General features: G+C 40.2%; 1 protein-coding gene and 1 long non-coding RNA gene across 2 annotated transcripts; both read right to left on the bottom strand.

Moving 5' to 3' along the window:
- Positions 1–2,571: 2,571 nt before the first annotated feature.
- LOC308077540 (kelch-like protein 24) lies at positions 2,572–12,027 on the bottom strand (the record flags this gene model as incomplete). The annotated part of the gene is made up of 11 exons (XM_080418289.1): positions 2,572–2,718; positions 3,353–3,497; positions 3,596–3,806; positions 4,471–4,611; positions 5,791–5,970; positions 6,343–6,468; positions 9,086–9,220; positions 10,821–10,989; positions 11,203–11,346; positions 11,606–11,797; positions 11,896–12,027. 11 exons carry the CDS (start codon positions 12,025–12,027, stop codon positions 2,572–2,574), a joined length of 1,722 nt encoding a protein of 573 aa, XP_080274415.1.
- A 431-nt stretch (positions 12,028–12,458) lies between these two features.
- Positions 12,459–14,214, bottom strand: LOC308077178. The gene is made up of 3 exons (XR_013932372.1): positions 14,060–14,214; positions 13,178–13,291; positions 12,459–12,595 (listed from the first exon to the last, which is right to left on the bottom strand). It is a non-coding gene; the product is annotated as an uncharacterized lncRNA (long non-coding RNA).
- Between the last annotated feature and the right edge of the window lie 563 nt (positions 14,215–14,777).

The raw sequence follows: 14,777 nt of genomic DNA, 5'->3' as shown, positions 1-14,777 counted from the left end.
TTTCCCTCTACACCCAATCACTGTGGTGAAAATAGCAGATCTACAAGCTCACAATGTGACAGGTTTAATGTGTTTAAAGAAGAAAACAGAAGTAAACAGAAGGTAAAGTGTGTTGCTTGAAGCCATCTGAAACCAATCCAACCTACAAAATTCTGTGATCCTGTAGTGCAGACTCTAGGATCACTGAATTTTGTAGTTTGGATTGGGTATACCTAGACAAGAGTAGGCCTATAACGTTGTTCAGGTGGAGGCAGCCCTCTTGTGGACAAAATAAGTAAACATCGACTGCTCCAGCCCTATCACAAAATTAAATTGAGCAGAGTTCAGAGTGCTACTATATTTTGTTATTTTGTTGCCTTCAAACGTTTTCCATTATCTGACTGACAATGAAACCAAAGCTACAATAAGCCCTGAGAGCCTACAATTATGGCTCTGAGTCTGAAGACAATAATCATATTGTCTCACAAAAAACAAACAAAACAAAACAAACTAACAAAAACCCTAATATCAATGAATAAACATCAGGTGCTTGTATTGATTTGAGTTAATGCCATGTGTTGAACAGCCATGCTAAAACCTAGACACAAATGTTTGGAGGAAAGGGAGTGGATGAGCACAAGCATATACTGTAAGTGGGTTAAGGCTGCAACTATTGATTATCTTCCTAGCGATCATTCTATCGATTAATCCTTTGGATTAAGTGCTTTTATGAGGTAATTTAAAATGTATAATATACCATATATCAACCAGTCAACACAAAAAAAACTTCTAATTGAGTTTTGTATAATCAACTAAACTGTGATGTCCTATTTTATACTTTGTCATAAAAGTGTCACATAAAAACAGTTGTACCCCTAAAGTGGGGTTAATGAATTGGGCTCATTTCAAGAGCAACACGTTTCCAGTTTCACCATATATATAGCTCAAGAACAAGTGAAACAAGAATGTATGGTTGGTTGGATTTAGATTAATTTGAGTCTGAGAAAATTTCAAATAAAGACTGAGCCACTATGTAGAATATAAATGTAACATATTTCACACCTTAAACAGGATAAAACTCAAGGGGGCAATAGGTAATGTGCTTACGCTAGGTTCCCAAGACTTGGACCCAGGCTGCTGAGGGAAGGGGTGGATTACAGCGTGCCATGAGCCTACCAAGCCCAGGCCCAGGGGCCCAAGAGCTCAGCTATGAATTACTTGTTAAAGGCGTTATTCATGTCAATCACAGTACCAAAGGTCCTACTAAAAAACTGAAGCAATAGCCTAAACATTCACTTTGTAGATGTCACAAGAAAGAAACCATCATTATACCTTTTAAGTACATGTTTATATACACAGGACTTTAGAGGGGCCTGCAAAAATGAAGTGCAAAGCAGCACTGGAAGCTATAAAAAAATCCTGTTGAGATGCAGGTGTGTTAATAAGGTGTTGGCCAGGGTCCTGGTATGAATGCAATTAAAGGATAACTTCCGTTTTTAAGAACCAATCTCCAGATCAGTTCTTTTAAATAAACTGTTATAATTGCTATTCATATTACAGAATGAAACATCAAAGAAGAAGAAAGTTAATTTGTATACATTTAATTTTCCTGAAGAAAATAAGTGTCATTTACCTTCCTTATGTTGGCACTTAGGTACATAGTTTGTATGTACTGCAGAGCAGTAAGCAGATTGGTATACAATTGTATGCATAAATGTGCCTTTTAAGGTTCCAATGTTCTCATCAATCCTCATCAATGAATCAAATCAGATGTAGACAATCCAGTTAAACTCTCACGGTAAACATAGGATAATTACAACATACAGTATTGTACCATATACCACATTAAGTATACAGTATAACTATGAATATAGTATTAATTAACACTGACTTTTCTTCCTTTGTGATTACATACTGTATATATGTTTGATATAGACAACTTCTGTCTTTGCATCACATTTACCCAGAACAGGCAAGTGCAGATAACAAATAGCATACTGTAAACCAAACAATTTGTTTGTAGCAAATGGCAAATAAAAGACTATCTATGTTGAAAAAATAAAAATTGTATATGTTTTACATCACTATCACTACTAGTGTAGACATTTCTCGGATAATGTAGACAACGTCTATCAAATTAAGTCTCGTTAGACAAGGCATATTCTAACTGAGGAACATAAATCAAGCTATTTCTAATACCTGCTTTAAATTGAACTTCTTTCCACAATAAACATCCCATTACAACATACTGTGTACAGTATTTCGGTCCCATGGTGAAAATGGCTAAAAAGTCCAATGCACATGCATGTTAATAATCTGACGATGGCTAGATATATTCTGGCACAAGTCCCTTTGTAAAATGGCGTAACAACTGAGCAGGTAACCACTATGGTAGGTGGTACCAGTTGATCGAGGTGGATGGAAGGAATGGTTCTTTGAGTGGTTACAGGGATCGGAGTGCAGAAAGCGCTATGTGCCGCAGAAGCGTTCGGGACCGTTCGAGAACTTTGTGAACTCCTTGTGCTGAGAGCTGGTTGTGTTGGGTGTTGGAGTGTTGGTTCCTTGTCATAGTGTGGGTCCCGCTATGGCATGCTAGTTGGTGGCAGCAGGGATTGGGGTCGGGCTGGGGGTGGTGTTGTTGTTGTTGTTGGGTGGAGTCAACTTCATGGCGTTGAAGAAGTCCACCACCTGTTTGGGAACCTCGGCCAACACGTTCTGAGCCAGCGCTTCTCGAGGGCCCTGGGGTGCAGAACAGACACAAGGTTAAGTAGCAGACAGGTGTGCCACGTTTGAGACCAAGATGAGAGACAAACAGGAGACATGAACAGTGAAGAGAAATAACAGCGGCCACCAGTTCAATTAACCACATGAACCCTAGTGTCTCTATTCTGGGGATGTCCTAATAGGCAAACATTCGGCCTTCTGCCGATCTACAATAGCCGATATACAAGCTTATGTGACGTACAACAAAGTATATCGGGTTTAAGTGGCTAAGGGGAAAAGGTGAGTGAGCAGATGAAGGCAGGTCTACAAGCATGTCAAGAAAGGTGGAGCTTCATGTCATACTGGTACATCGCCAACAGGATGCCATGCATTATTAATGAAAGCATCGATGCAAAGATTAATCTAGAAGTCAATCAACAGTGACTTTAATGTGCAATATACAAATCTATTTACAGTGAAACATTAAGAGCAGTTAATCTAAGCAGGCAACTGTACTTCCATTTACTCTATGGAAAGCACAAATACCTAATGAAGATGATGGTTGCACAGGCAGGTTTGACACCCCACTTTGTACTAGAATATATTGCCCCAGTAGAGCCATCTGCCATTTTCATCGTCATTTACATCATAATGATCCATCTTCATCAACCGTGGGCGTAAGACCACTCCTCATCCTGAGAGACACGCAGCGTCTCGCAGCGTGACTGGAGATATGACCAGCAGCCATCTTCTCCACAGTTTCCCACATGTCTGTCTTTTCACAGTAGCGATCGATGTTCTCGAGAGGCCCACCCCTACATGAAGAGAGACCAATAGCCATGAGAGAAATGATCTGGTGTGGACAAGAAGCCACCTTTTCCCATGCATTCCTGAAGCAGCAGCAGTGTCTTACCTGCTGTGGTCAATGTCCTCGTAAGCAACAACAACGTCGCTATCGTCGTCCCCTCCTAGAATGTAGATCTTTTCATCCGCTGCAACCATGTAATGTGAGATGCGTCTCACTTTCATGGGGGCGCACATGGTCCACTGGTTGGACGTGGGGTTGTAGCACTCCATTGTGTTTTCCTTTATCCGATCATAATCTTCATTATAATGCACACCACCTATGGATAAACAAGAATTAACAGTATAGTGGCTGTTAGTGGGCTTCATCATGTGCCCAAACTACAGTGAAATTTAAGTGAGTCTATTATGGAACTAATAGCAGTGGTGGATACATTTAATAAAGTACTTTTACTTACTGTAAGTACAATTATGAAATACTTTACTTTCCTTGAGTATAAAAACATATATAAGTACTGTTTTACTTCTACTCCACTATAGAGGCAAATACAATTTGCCTCTATACACAATTATTTGACAGCTTTATTTCATGGTAACTAGTGGATTTAATTACAGATTTAGATTAATACAAACCAAACATTAACTGATAAATGATGTATTATTATAGGTTAAGCTATTCAGCAGTACACAAAGTAATTGAAATCAGCCCCACCCTTCACCAGAACATCTTTACGTGCTTAAAACATTAATGCATTAGTAATTACAATCCAATGTTTGTGAAGTGGGCCAGTCTGCATAATTAGTACTTCAGTCTGATACTGAAAGCATATCTTTATTCCAAAACTTTAGCATTTTTACTGGAGTAAAATGTAGAACAAACTATTTCTACATTCTAGTATTGCTACTTTTTGTTAAAAAAAATAGAAAAAACACAGAGTACTTCTTCCACCACTGACTAAGAGCCTTTAAAAACAGATATGATACCTGTGACATATATCTTTCCATTGAGAGTACAGGCAGCTGCTAGATCCCGCGAAATCTGCATAGGAGCGATTTCTGTCCATTCAGAGGTTTCAGGGTTGAACTTGGCCGACCTGGTCGGGGCTTCAGGAGGTAGGGCGCCACCTAGGGCCCAGGGAGACACACACACACACACACACACAGCAAAACATTATTCATGTCAACAGGATGGAGAAGATTGAATGTGTAATAATACCAAAGGCTTCGGACATTTACAGTTAAAAGGGATTGTAGGCGAGTTCAGAGATAAAAAAAAAAAAAAAAAACTATTGTCAAACACCGCACCTCCACTGCCACCCCCCCCCTCCTCATCAGCAGTTCGTTTCACCAGGGGGTGACGCAGGGGGGACTTCTAAACGGGCCATACCGAAAATAGGTTGCTTTATTCGGATACAATGCATGTCACTGCCCGCCCCTGCTGGTTCTCTGAATGTTTATGTTTAAATAGGCTCTTTCATGATAAATTGACCACATATATGAAGTTAAACAACTAAATTCTATCCAAACGATTTCTTAAAAGTAAATTCCGTGCCTCAAAAAAGAAGTTTGAGAGCGTTTTAAAACCGAAAGTAAGAAGTATAAACTTCCTACAGAGAAAACAATGGCGGCTCGTTCCATTTTTGTCGGCTGCACTCGGTCCCATTCGGTTTCACCCGAACACTTCACACGGGCACGGACGCGCACATGCGTGTCCATGCATTTACGTCCCGGATACCCGGATGTCAAAACATAAATTGTAGGGAAAATACGGATTTCAGAAAGAGGACTGTGTTTCAATACAGGAAAACACCCCAGCATCATTATATAGTGGCTGATAGAGGGGGAAAATGCTAAATATATATATATATAAATATTCTTAAAATGTAGGCTTAATGTTGCCTACAATCCCTTTAACCATTATCATGGTTGTTGGTGAGAAAAACGTGATTGTTTTTAGGGTGCCATTTTTGCAACCTGACCATGATTTCTATTGGAGCTGAACAATGATCAAAAAAATTTATCAAGATCGCTATGCAAACTACTGCAAATTTCAGCATTGCAAAATTGTTGATCTGCCATTTTTTTAAAGTGTTTTCAAAGAGTTGGACCTACTTTCATACAGTGTACACATCAATACGATTGTTATTTGAATATTACTTGCATTTTTATTGGATTTGATATACTCTGTTTATTTTTCTTCTAATGACATGGCCTCTCCAAATAGTCGCAAGTTAGTCACTGTGCAAAAAAAAAAAACATGTAGCCAGCAGGCTGAACCTGCAGGTGCATAAATCTGTTCCATACCAAGGAAATAGAGATGTCCATCTAGTGCCACCACAGAATCGTGATACCCTGTCACACTGACAGACATGAGCTGCCAGGTGTTGGTTTTCGGGTCGTATCGCTCCACCCAGTCATCATTGTACTCAGAAGTCTCCAAAATCCCACCCACTGCAAACACATATCCATCTAGCATCACCAGACCTAGGGACCATGTGGGGTTGTACAAGGAAAGAATATGAATACAATTGATCAGTAGAAGTGATGACCATGGCCATATGAAGCCTCTCCTTGGGTAACCAAGGCAACAACACTTAGTGGTTATTCCAAAACAAGCACACATCATTTTAAATTCAACTTGAATTTCAAATTGTAATTCAACTAATATGATTGTGCTATAATTATACATTCTCATAAATGATGCAACAAAGAAATATATATATATATATTTTTTTTACAAATTTGCCTACGATTATCCCAAGATTTTTTTTTTTACAAATTTGCCTACGATTATCCCAAGATAGGATTAATGCGGACGTCAGGATTACATTGAATGTCATAATTTGACAATCTTACTGCATCTAGAGCGTGTCATATTCATGGGAGCCATCTTCGACCAGTTATGGTGAACATCATAGCGCCACATCTCTCTACTTTCCCCTCTACTCTTACTCTGCCCTCCGGCCAAATACAGAGTAGAGCCTGTAGGGTGGAAGAAGAGCAGAATTAAAGCGGGTTGTGCTTTGATTGTTAATAAACATTTGAATATGCATACACAACTTGAAATGCCTTCAAATTATCTTCTATATTATTTTGATGGTTCACTTATCAAGCCAAGAAATTCACCAAAATAGTTCCAGTGTGTCGTGACATAAGCTGCCATGTGGGCTGTATACCAACCTTACCAATGGCTGCAGTAGGTAACGTTCTTGTAGCAAAATTTAGACCAGTGGTTCCAAACCGGTGAAAACACTAGTGAAAAGTAGTGAAAAAAGCCGATCTACAAGCTCACAACGCGGTGCATCATGATATGACACGTTGCAAGGTTGTAGATTGGCTATTTTCATTACTTATTAAGTTATTAAATATTATTCATTAAATTATTTTGAAACATTTTACACATTTTCTGAATTATAATTTTTTTAACATCTGTTGAAATAAACAAATTGTAGGAAACAAAAAAAGAGACATTTACTCGAGCCCCATAAAAGTGGGTCCGCGACACGAAAATGGGTCCTGACCCATTGTTTGGTAAACACTGATTTAGACTGTGAGCAAACAGTAATCAAAATGGTAAAATATGACTGTTCCCAGTATCCCTCGACCAGTGACATTGCTCTAAATCTAGTATATGAAGTGAATTGCCTATACTGCCAGTGCCTGTCAATCATATGTGCACGCTAATCGCTGGCTGTAGCGGTTTGGGATTCAGTGCAACACTACGTCTTACTATGTTTACGATGGCCCGGCCATAAAGCTTGATCAGAAATATTAAGAATGTTACTTAGATAGCATGTTGTTTGAGAAGATGTTAAATTTGATGTTTACCTGGTATCCTAGTCTCTTAAAACGACTAGATTGTTCTCTTTGCACTCTATTTATGGTATGTGACCATTTACCCTGTTTGTTTACTATGGTTCATTACATGTACTCAGATTTAGCTCTGAATAAAAGCATCTGCTAAAGGCCAAAATTGTAAATCGTACCCTTAAAGAATTCCACTTGACTTTCCAGCACCACAATTCCAACAATTCAGAGGTAAAACAAGAGTAGGATCCAATAGGGTCCTAATAGGGTTGCCAGCTACCTGAAATTCAAATACCTGGTTGGGCGTCCTTTATTTCCAAGAAAATTAAAGACCCCTACACACTGTACGATATTTGACCCGATTTGGCTGTCGGGGATATTTTTGGGTGTTCGCCGACAAAACCACCGATATCAGTCAAGATCGTTCCTCGGCGAGGTGTTGATCGCGCAGTGTGTAAGGTACTCCGAGAAGATGCACCCCAATAAAGTGCGGTTGGCGACATGTTCCCGACAACTTTTAGATATCCAACTTGCTAGATATTTGGGGCTATTGGCCCCGATAAAGAGCCGTGCTACAGCCAATGCAACCGGTGTTAATAAAACATTAGAACACGTGCACTCCTTCTCTGATGCAGCCAGGTCATTATTTATTTTATAGGTTGCAGGTATGATGGGATATAATTCCTTTGTCACTTACTGTAGGCCTATATAGAGTAGGTCTACATGTACATAAAGGTTCGTCATCATCAAGACTGGAATACTTTTTATCACCGTGGCATGAACGTCCGAGGATTATGCTTCTGTTCTGATCAGTGTTGATTATGCTTCTGTTCTGATCAGTGTTGCCAGATTTTACGAGAGAAATCAGCAACCAGGTCTATGAAAACAATCTCAAAAGAAGCGACTACAAGAGCACTTGCTGCTCGTTGCTTGCTTCATAGAGAGAGAGAGAGACACACATACAGAGAAATATTTAATGTCAATCATTAGCGTCCTGTCTCGGTCTCGCGCATATATCACGGGAGCCTTGCCCGTTTTCGTGAGACGTCGGTTAGAATGAATTGGAATAAAAACAAATGTAGGCTATGTATCGGCCGGGTCTGGATCACATCGTGGTGAAATATCTTGCAATCACGAACCACTGTCGCCGACCAATCAATCGTGCGAGAACCACAACGATATATATAGCCCGATTTCAAGAGAGAAACTTGTGCAATGTGAAATGCTTAACGATCTGTTAACTCGCCGACCATTTCAAACGTCGGACAGTGTGTAAGGGCCCTAAGGGACACCAGAAAAATCTCACTGCATCTCACTGTATAAATGTACAGTTGTATATTAGGCCCTACTAGCAGTTGTATATTATATATTAACCACTTGAACCCCAGCATCCATATTCTGGGGGGGAACATTAGGCAAAAATAGCGTTTTGGTGTATGCAGAAAAAAATCAGTCCAAGCCCAGTGGCAACTCGGATCCAGTTTACTAAGTCTTCTAGAGGGTTGAACTTGTAAGATGTGTCATTGATTGATTCCCAAAAATAAGGGACAAAGTGTGTCGCTTATCAGTTCAAATAAGCTTCTTCCTTTTCTTGCATAATAACTTCTTTTCTTTTGATATGTAAGGCAACTTTATTTATATAGCACTTTTCATACACCAGGGCACCATGTACTGTTTCTATTTTATATCACAATGTGATAATAAAACTAAACTAGTTCCCAAATAAAGAACGATTCCGAATTTCAGGGGACAGTTGGCAACCCAAGGTTAATAGACTGTTGGTAATCCTCACCTGACGAAACCACAGCATACGCATATATTTTCACAGGCAGGCGTCCCAGAGTCATCCACTGACTGGTCAGGGGATCAAAGCTCTCAACTTTGTGAAAATCATCCAGAGTTTCACCCACTCCCAGCACCACGATCACTTCAACAAGCGGGGGAGAAGGAGCAAGTCAGACAGAGTAGATTGAAGAGTTCAAGCTGAAACCAAATGTATTTAATAAAAACGGGACCATCTCACAGGCATGCTGGCCTTTGGACAGATATTGAGTTTCAGTTTTCCACCTTTAAATCGATCAATTAAGATTCCCCACATTTTACAAAATAGCAGATCTACAAGCTCACAACACAAAGTATTGTGAGCTTGTAAATCTGCTTTTTTTCCACAATTAGTCGTAAGTACACTTCAGTGGTTAATATGCGACCGGGCATTTCCCACCTGATCTCAGTAACTTCTGTGTTACGCATGCGGAACTGCTTCGTCCCTAATGCTTCACATTCCAGGAGAACAGCACTGCACTGCCCGGCTTTCCTCTGTGGTGGAAAATAGTGCTCGGCGCTGGCATTGCCTGGGGGGGGGGGGATAATTGAATATTCTGTCCCTATCGGTACTTAACTTGAACAGCGCTGAGTTGGCTCCGCCTCGCTGGGGGCGACAAAAACTTTGCCTAAACCTAATAAAATAATTTGCGACGCGTATTATATGATAAATAAACAGTGCGATGTGTAGGATTCGATCCCGAGACGCAGGGATTGATAGGCTAATGTATAGCGTTGACGCCACTGTGCCATCTGGTATTGCAGGGGTTTTGGGAGTTATTTAAAGCGGTCCGCTCATGTGAGAGGCACTTCCGCGAGCGTCAAAGAACGGGGTGTCACCAATTGTAACTGAGATCGGGTGGGAAATGCCTGTTCCTGGTTAATATAGAGAAATAGAACATGAACACAGCACCAGGCACGTACATGAAGAGACTACATTGCAGTCTCAGTAGTCTCTACATTAGTGAAAGCCCAGATTAGCAGTCACTGAATGAATCCAGGAGAACATTGGGCATTGGCATATATATTGACATCTAGGGATGGGTATTGGCAACAATCTCACGATACGATACGTATCACGATACTTGGGTCACGATACGATTATATTGCGATACGCATCACGATACTTGGGTCGTATCACGATATTGGGATATATTGCGATATATTGCGATATATTGCGATATATTGTGATATATTGCGATATATTGCGATATATTGCGATATATACATATATCAAAACTACATATTGTTTATATATACACTACATATTGAGTAGCTGCAGATCTGTGATAGGTTCTTTGAATGTTTTTCATAAAGCCTGTATCTGAAAAAGCAAAAAAAAAAAAAAAAAAAAAAAAGTTTTTTTTTTTTTTAATCGCGATATCGATACTGGAGTATCGATACAGTATCGCGAAATAAAATATCGCGATATATCGTGATATCGATAATATTGCCCATCCCTATTGACATCTATAAAAGTGCAAAAAAATTAAATTAAAGCTTGATTTGTAAATTCTAAATAATTAAATCATAACGCAATAACCATTGTGAAGCCTGAATAGAAAACTAATGTCAAAGCTTTCTTGACATTTATGCTTGCACATTGGAGTCCTTTGTATTTGCACAAACTAGTATAAATCTTGATGTATTTTTTCCAGCATCATCAGTTGCAAGTGCAACATGCATGCATGTGTGAGGCAGTGTACCTGTGGTCATGCGTGTCCGTGCTGTGTTACGGTTGGGCACGAGAAGCCACTCCTTGGCCTCAGAGATGAACCTCTGGCAGCCTTGGTGTTCTTTCAGCACATCCAGAGACTCAACCACAGTGTGGAGGTAGGAGGGACTGATGAGAGGCAGACGGATTTGCTCTAGCACCTTAAAGAACACATAGAACACCCATTATTTACCTGCCCCTCTGGATATTGAGTAAAAAACGTTATATAATCCTGCATAGAATCTGCTAGTACTATATACTGAACAGGCATGTAGTGGACAGTGGGTACTGTTCTAGCAACTAAACAATCTTGCATTTACAAGACCCTACACGTATGGATAGGCGGAGACCTCTGACCGTCTGAAATTACTGACCTTATCAAAGCTCTGCTTGCGCGTAGCACACTTGTCTAACCACAACATGGTAGCCTCAAATACCATGTCCTCCTTGGGCACATTAAGATGGTCACTGGCCAGAATCTGAGTCAGTCCTTCCACAGACAGGGAGAGGAACTCTTCCTATTAGTAGAAAGAAAAAAAACCTTTCTCCTCTGAAGTGCTCACTGGTGATAGATGGCTTGTTTAGTGAAATGGACATGTGACTGTACTGTAGCTTATTAATATATATATTCAATCATAGACCGATGACTGTTTCAATGTTTCTACCCAGGTCTGGGTCAGTTGTGGTGCTGGCAGGTTGAGTAATGGTAAGTTGGAGGAGAAAAAGCCAACAACAGACAAACAACTTGGTTAAATGTATGATCCCTCAATCACTGACCTGCTGGTAGATGACAAGGAAGTGTTCCACAATGTAATCCATGCTGTGTTTCTCCAACATTTTATAGGAGTGCGCCTCAGCAATGCAGTAAATCCCTACACAGTTATTTATATTCATGTGACGCTCCATATAGTCACAGCAGGCCTCTCGAACAGCCGTGACTTCCAGCAAGTTTGATGCTGTTAGTAGTGCCTAGATCAAATCAATAAAATCTTTATTAAGCACTGACGTAGCACAAAACTGGAGACTATGAAAAAGGTTCATGAATCATCATGACGATATGACATTACCTGCACATTTGCAGCAGAGATGGAGACCGTTGAAGTATAGGCATAGTTCACCAACAAACCAATCATCTGAGGTTCCACTCCACCGATGGTCACCCGTTCCTGTGTGGACTCCACCATGCCAGACGTAAACATCGCCTGTGCAGGTTGAAAAGCTGAATGACTGGCTTGGAGTGTTCATGGTTTAGAATAATTATAACGTTGTTTTTTTTAAAGCATCAGAAATAAAAAATAAAATTCCATAAATGTAAACAACTTTAGAAATAGTGAAAATATTTAGAAACAAATATTATGATCTACAAGTTCACAACACGTTGTGAGCTTGTAGATCTGCTATTAGCTTAAATGGTTCATTTTTAATGTTTGTTTTTCTTTTTTTGTTTGGGTCCGAGGGAAACAACAAATGTCTTTTGGGTCTCAACTGAATAAGTTTGGGAATCAATGATATGGAATGATGTTAGGTTCATAAGCAAAGGTAAACATTTTAATGACATTCCCTTAACAACAGCATGTGTTTATTTACCTGAAAGTAAGAGCTAAAGGAGGCCAGCAGGTAACGATGGCAGGGGAACTCCTGTCCCTCACAGCACAAGATCACATCACACAAGACACTGTTGATCCGCAGCCTGTTGAGGCCCTCCAAGACCTTGTTGGGATGGTTGGAATCCACAAACATCTCAGGAGGTACACTGGTGCTGTCCTCCTGAAGTGCAACGACAACATCCAGACTGAGATTTATAAACAGACAAATAACCAACTATTCATCTGTGCATATTGTTGCTGATCTGGTAATGTTGCTTTAAAAGGGTAGGCGAAATAAGCTATGGCCTTGTATTAACCACAAAATGTACTGAAATAAACTTAAAAAAACTGTCCTTGTGTGTACCTTGTGAAATGTCATTTTCCCTTGTATTAGTCCCTCAGTCAAAGTTTAATGAGTCAACACATAAGTTTCCTTTCCTTTTGTTGTTATCTTGGTATTCCAGTTAGCGTGTTGACCTGGCTGGGTAATCTAGAGCAGTGGTTTGGTTTTTAAGTCTTTTATGACAAGGACCCCCACATTAATATGTATTTGGCCACAGAGTGGACCCCCATCTGAAGATATTTTGTGCCAGGGACCCCCTTGCAAGATTTGTGTTGTTAAAATGTTTAAAAAATATTTTAAATATTTAAAAAAAAAAGACAACAAAAAAAAGATCTACAAGATGTGTTAACAGTCGACACACAGCAGCGCTCACACATCAATGCAGTCCTCCAACAGCTGTTTGAACACACACACACTCACACAATAAGTGTCCAGTCTCCTTGTCTTGGCAGCCTGTCGTGATTCACTCTGGCAGACAGAAGCCAGGATGTTGTCAGCCATGGCTGAGCTGAGGTGTGGTTGAGAGGGTGGCGTCTGCAGAGAGAGAACACACAACATTACATTAGTGACAGTGCATTAAGACCTGAGGACGATTCTACAAATGCCTTCTAAATCAGTAGTTCTCACACTTTCAAGATGTTTCAAAAATGTTCAAAAATAGCAATGTACAAGCTTGTGAGCTTGTATACTGAATAGCCAACGCAAAAATCTAAAATGACACAGATGCTTTCCCAGTTTTAATGGGTTAACTCTGAGAGGGTACAAATAAAGCAACTTTGATGGAATCATCACGATGATTACAGTGATTTAACTCCATTCAGACTGAGCATAGTGAAATGAGGTTGTATAATGTGATCAGATGTGATGGAAGTGTAACAATTATATCTAACCAACATAGTAACCGTGTGATCAAATAATGAATGTCGGGGGAAATGTATTCAAGCAGAAGTTGAGTCTTGGGTCTAATATCAAACTCTGCTCTGCATTTGTCTTTGTCCCATCGTTCCTTCCTTTCACATCGCCCATCACTCTCCAGGCAAAAACACTCACTTGTTCTTTCTTTATTGAGCCAGCCTCAATCCAACGATAAACAAGCGCATAATAAATGATAGAAACATAAACATGTGTATTCTTCTGCCCACACATGAAAGCTAGGGGATCAACGTCACGTGACTGCTGTTTGGCCCGGAGAAGCATCAGCTGTCCCGAATCCGGGTCAAACAAGGGTGCTTATTGGTCAAAAACCCGGATATGTGTCTCAAAGAATTGCGCAACAAACGTAATAAACCAAAATAAACATACCTCGTTGTCTGCGCTCAAATCCAAAGGGAATCGAGTCCAACCAAGTAGCCACAAAAGACAGCCTCACACAAACAGCAATGGAATTAGTCCGTCTACAAATGTTCATTCATTAAACAATGCAATGGTCACTTTTAGACGTTTTAAACTTAGAACAAACTTTCTTCTTGCTGCTCCTCTTTAAAGAGAGGAAGTGACTGTGTTACCACTAGTGTCTTCCTGACAAGTGACAACACACACTACATAAGCAGTTCCGGACACGAAGGTAGCAGCGTTGCCAGATTTTGTGAGAAAAATAAGCCACCAGGTCTAGGAAAACAAACCCAAAAGAAGCGACTATTAGGCCACATGACTCATGAGCCTTTTAGTTTAATGATAATGTTATATAATAATTAAAAGCTTAACATTTTGCCAATTACTTGGGGACCCACTTGCAATATCCTCACAGCCCAGTGAGCCCACCAATGGGCCCCGGCCCACATGTTGGGACTCGCTTGTCTGGAAACATGGAAGTCATCATTACATTCTCACACGTTGACTGTTGTAAATCTCTCTGGCTCTCTCTGTGATGGTCATGCTCCAGTTCAATCATCAGAAGCTTATGTCATTTGTTTGTGTGAAATGCAGGCCATGTGACCAGTATGGGGTCAGGCAGGGCTATTTAGTGCAGGCCAGGCTACCTAATTGGGGGTCCAACTGTGAAGAGGGGGAACCTAGTGAG

Source organism: Gymnoscopelus braueri (genome assembly GCF_963280865.1).
Source record: "Gymnoscopelus braueri genome assembly, chromosome: 21".
Taxonomy (NCBI): domain Eukaryota; kingdom Metazoa; phylum Chordata; class Actinopteri; order Myctophiformes; family Myctophidae; genus Gymnoscopelus; species Gymnoscopelus braueri.
The sequence above is the reverse complement of the archived record's forward strand: the minus strand, read 5'-3'. Positions and strand labels throughout refer to the sequence as shown.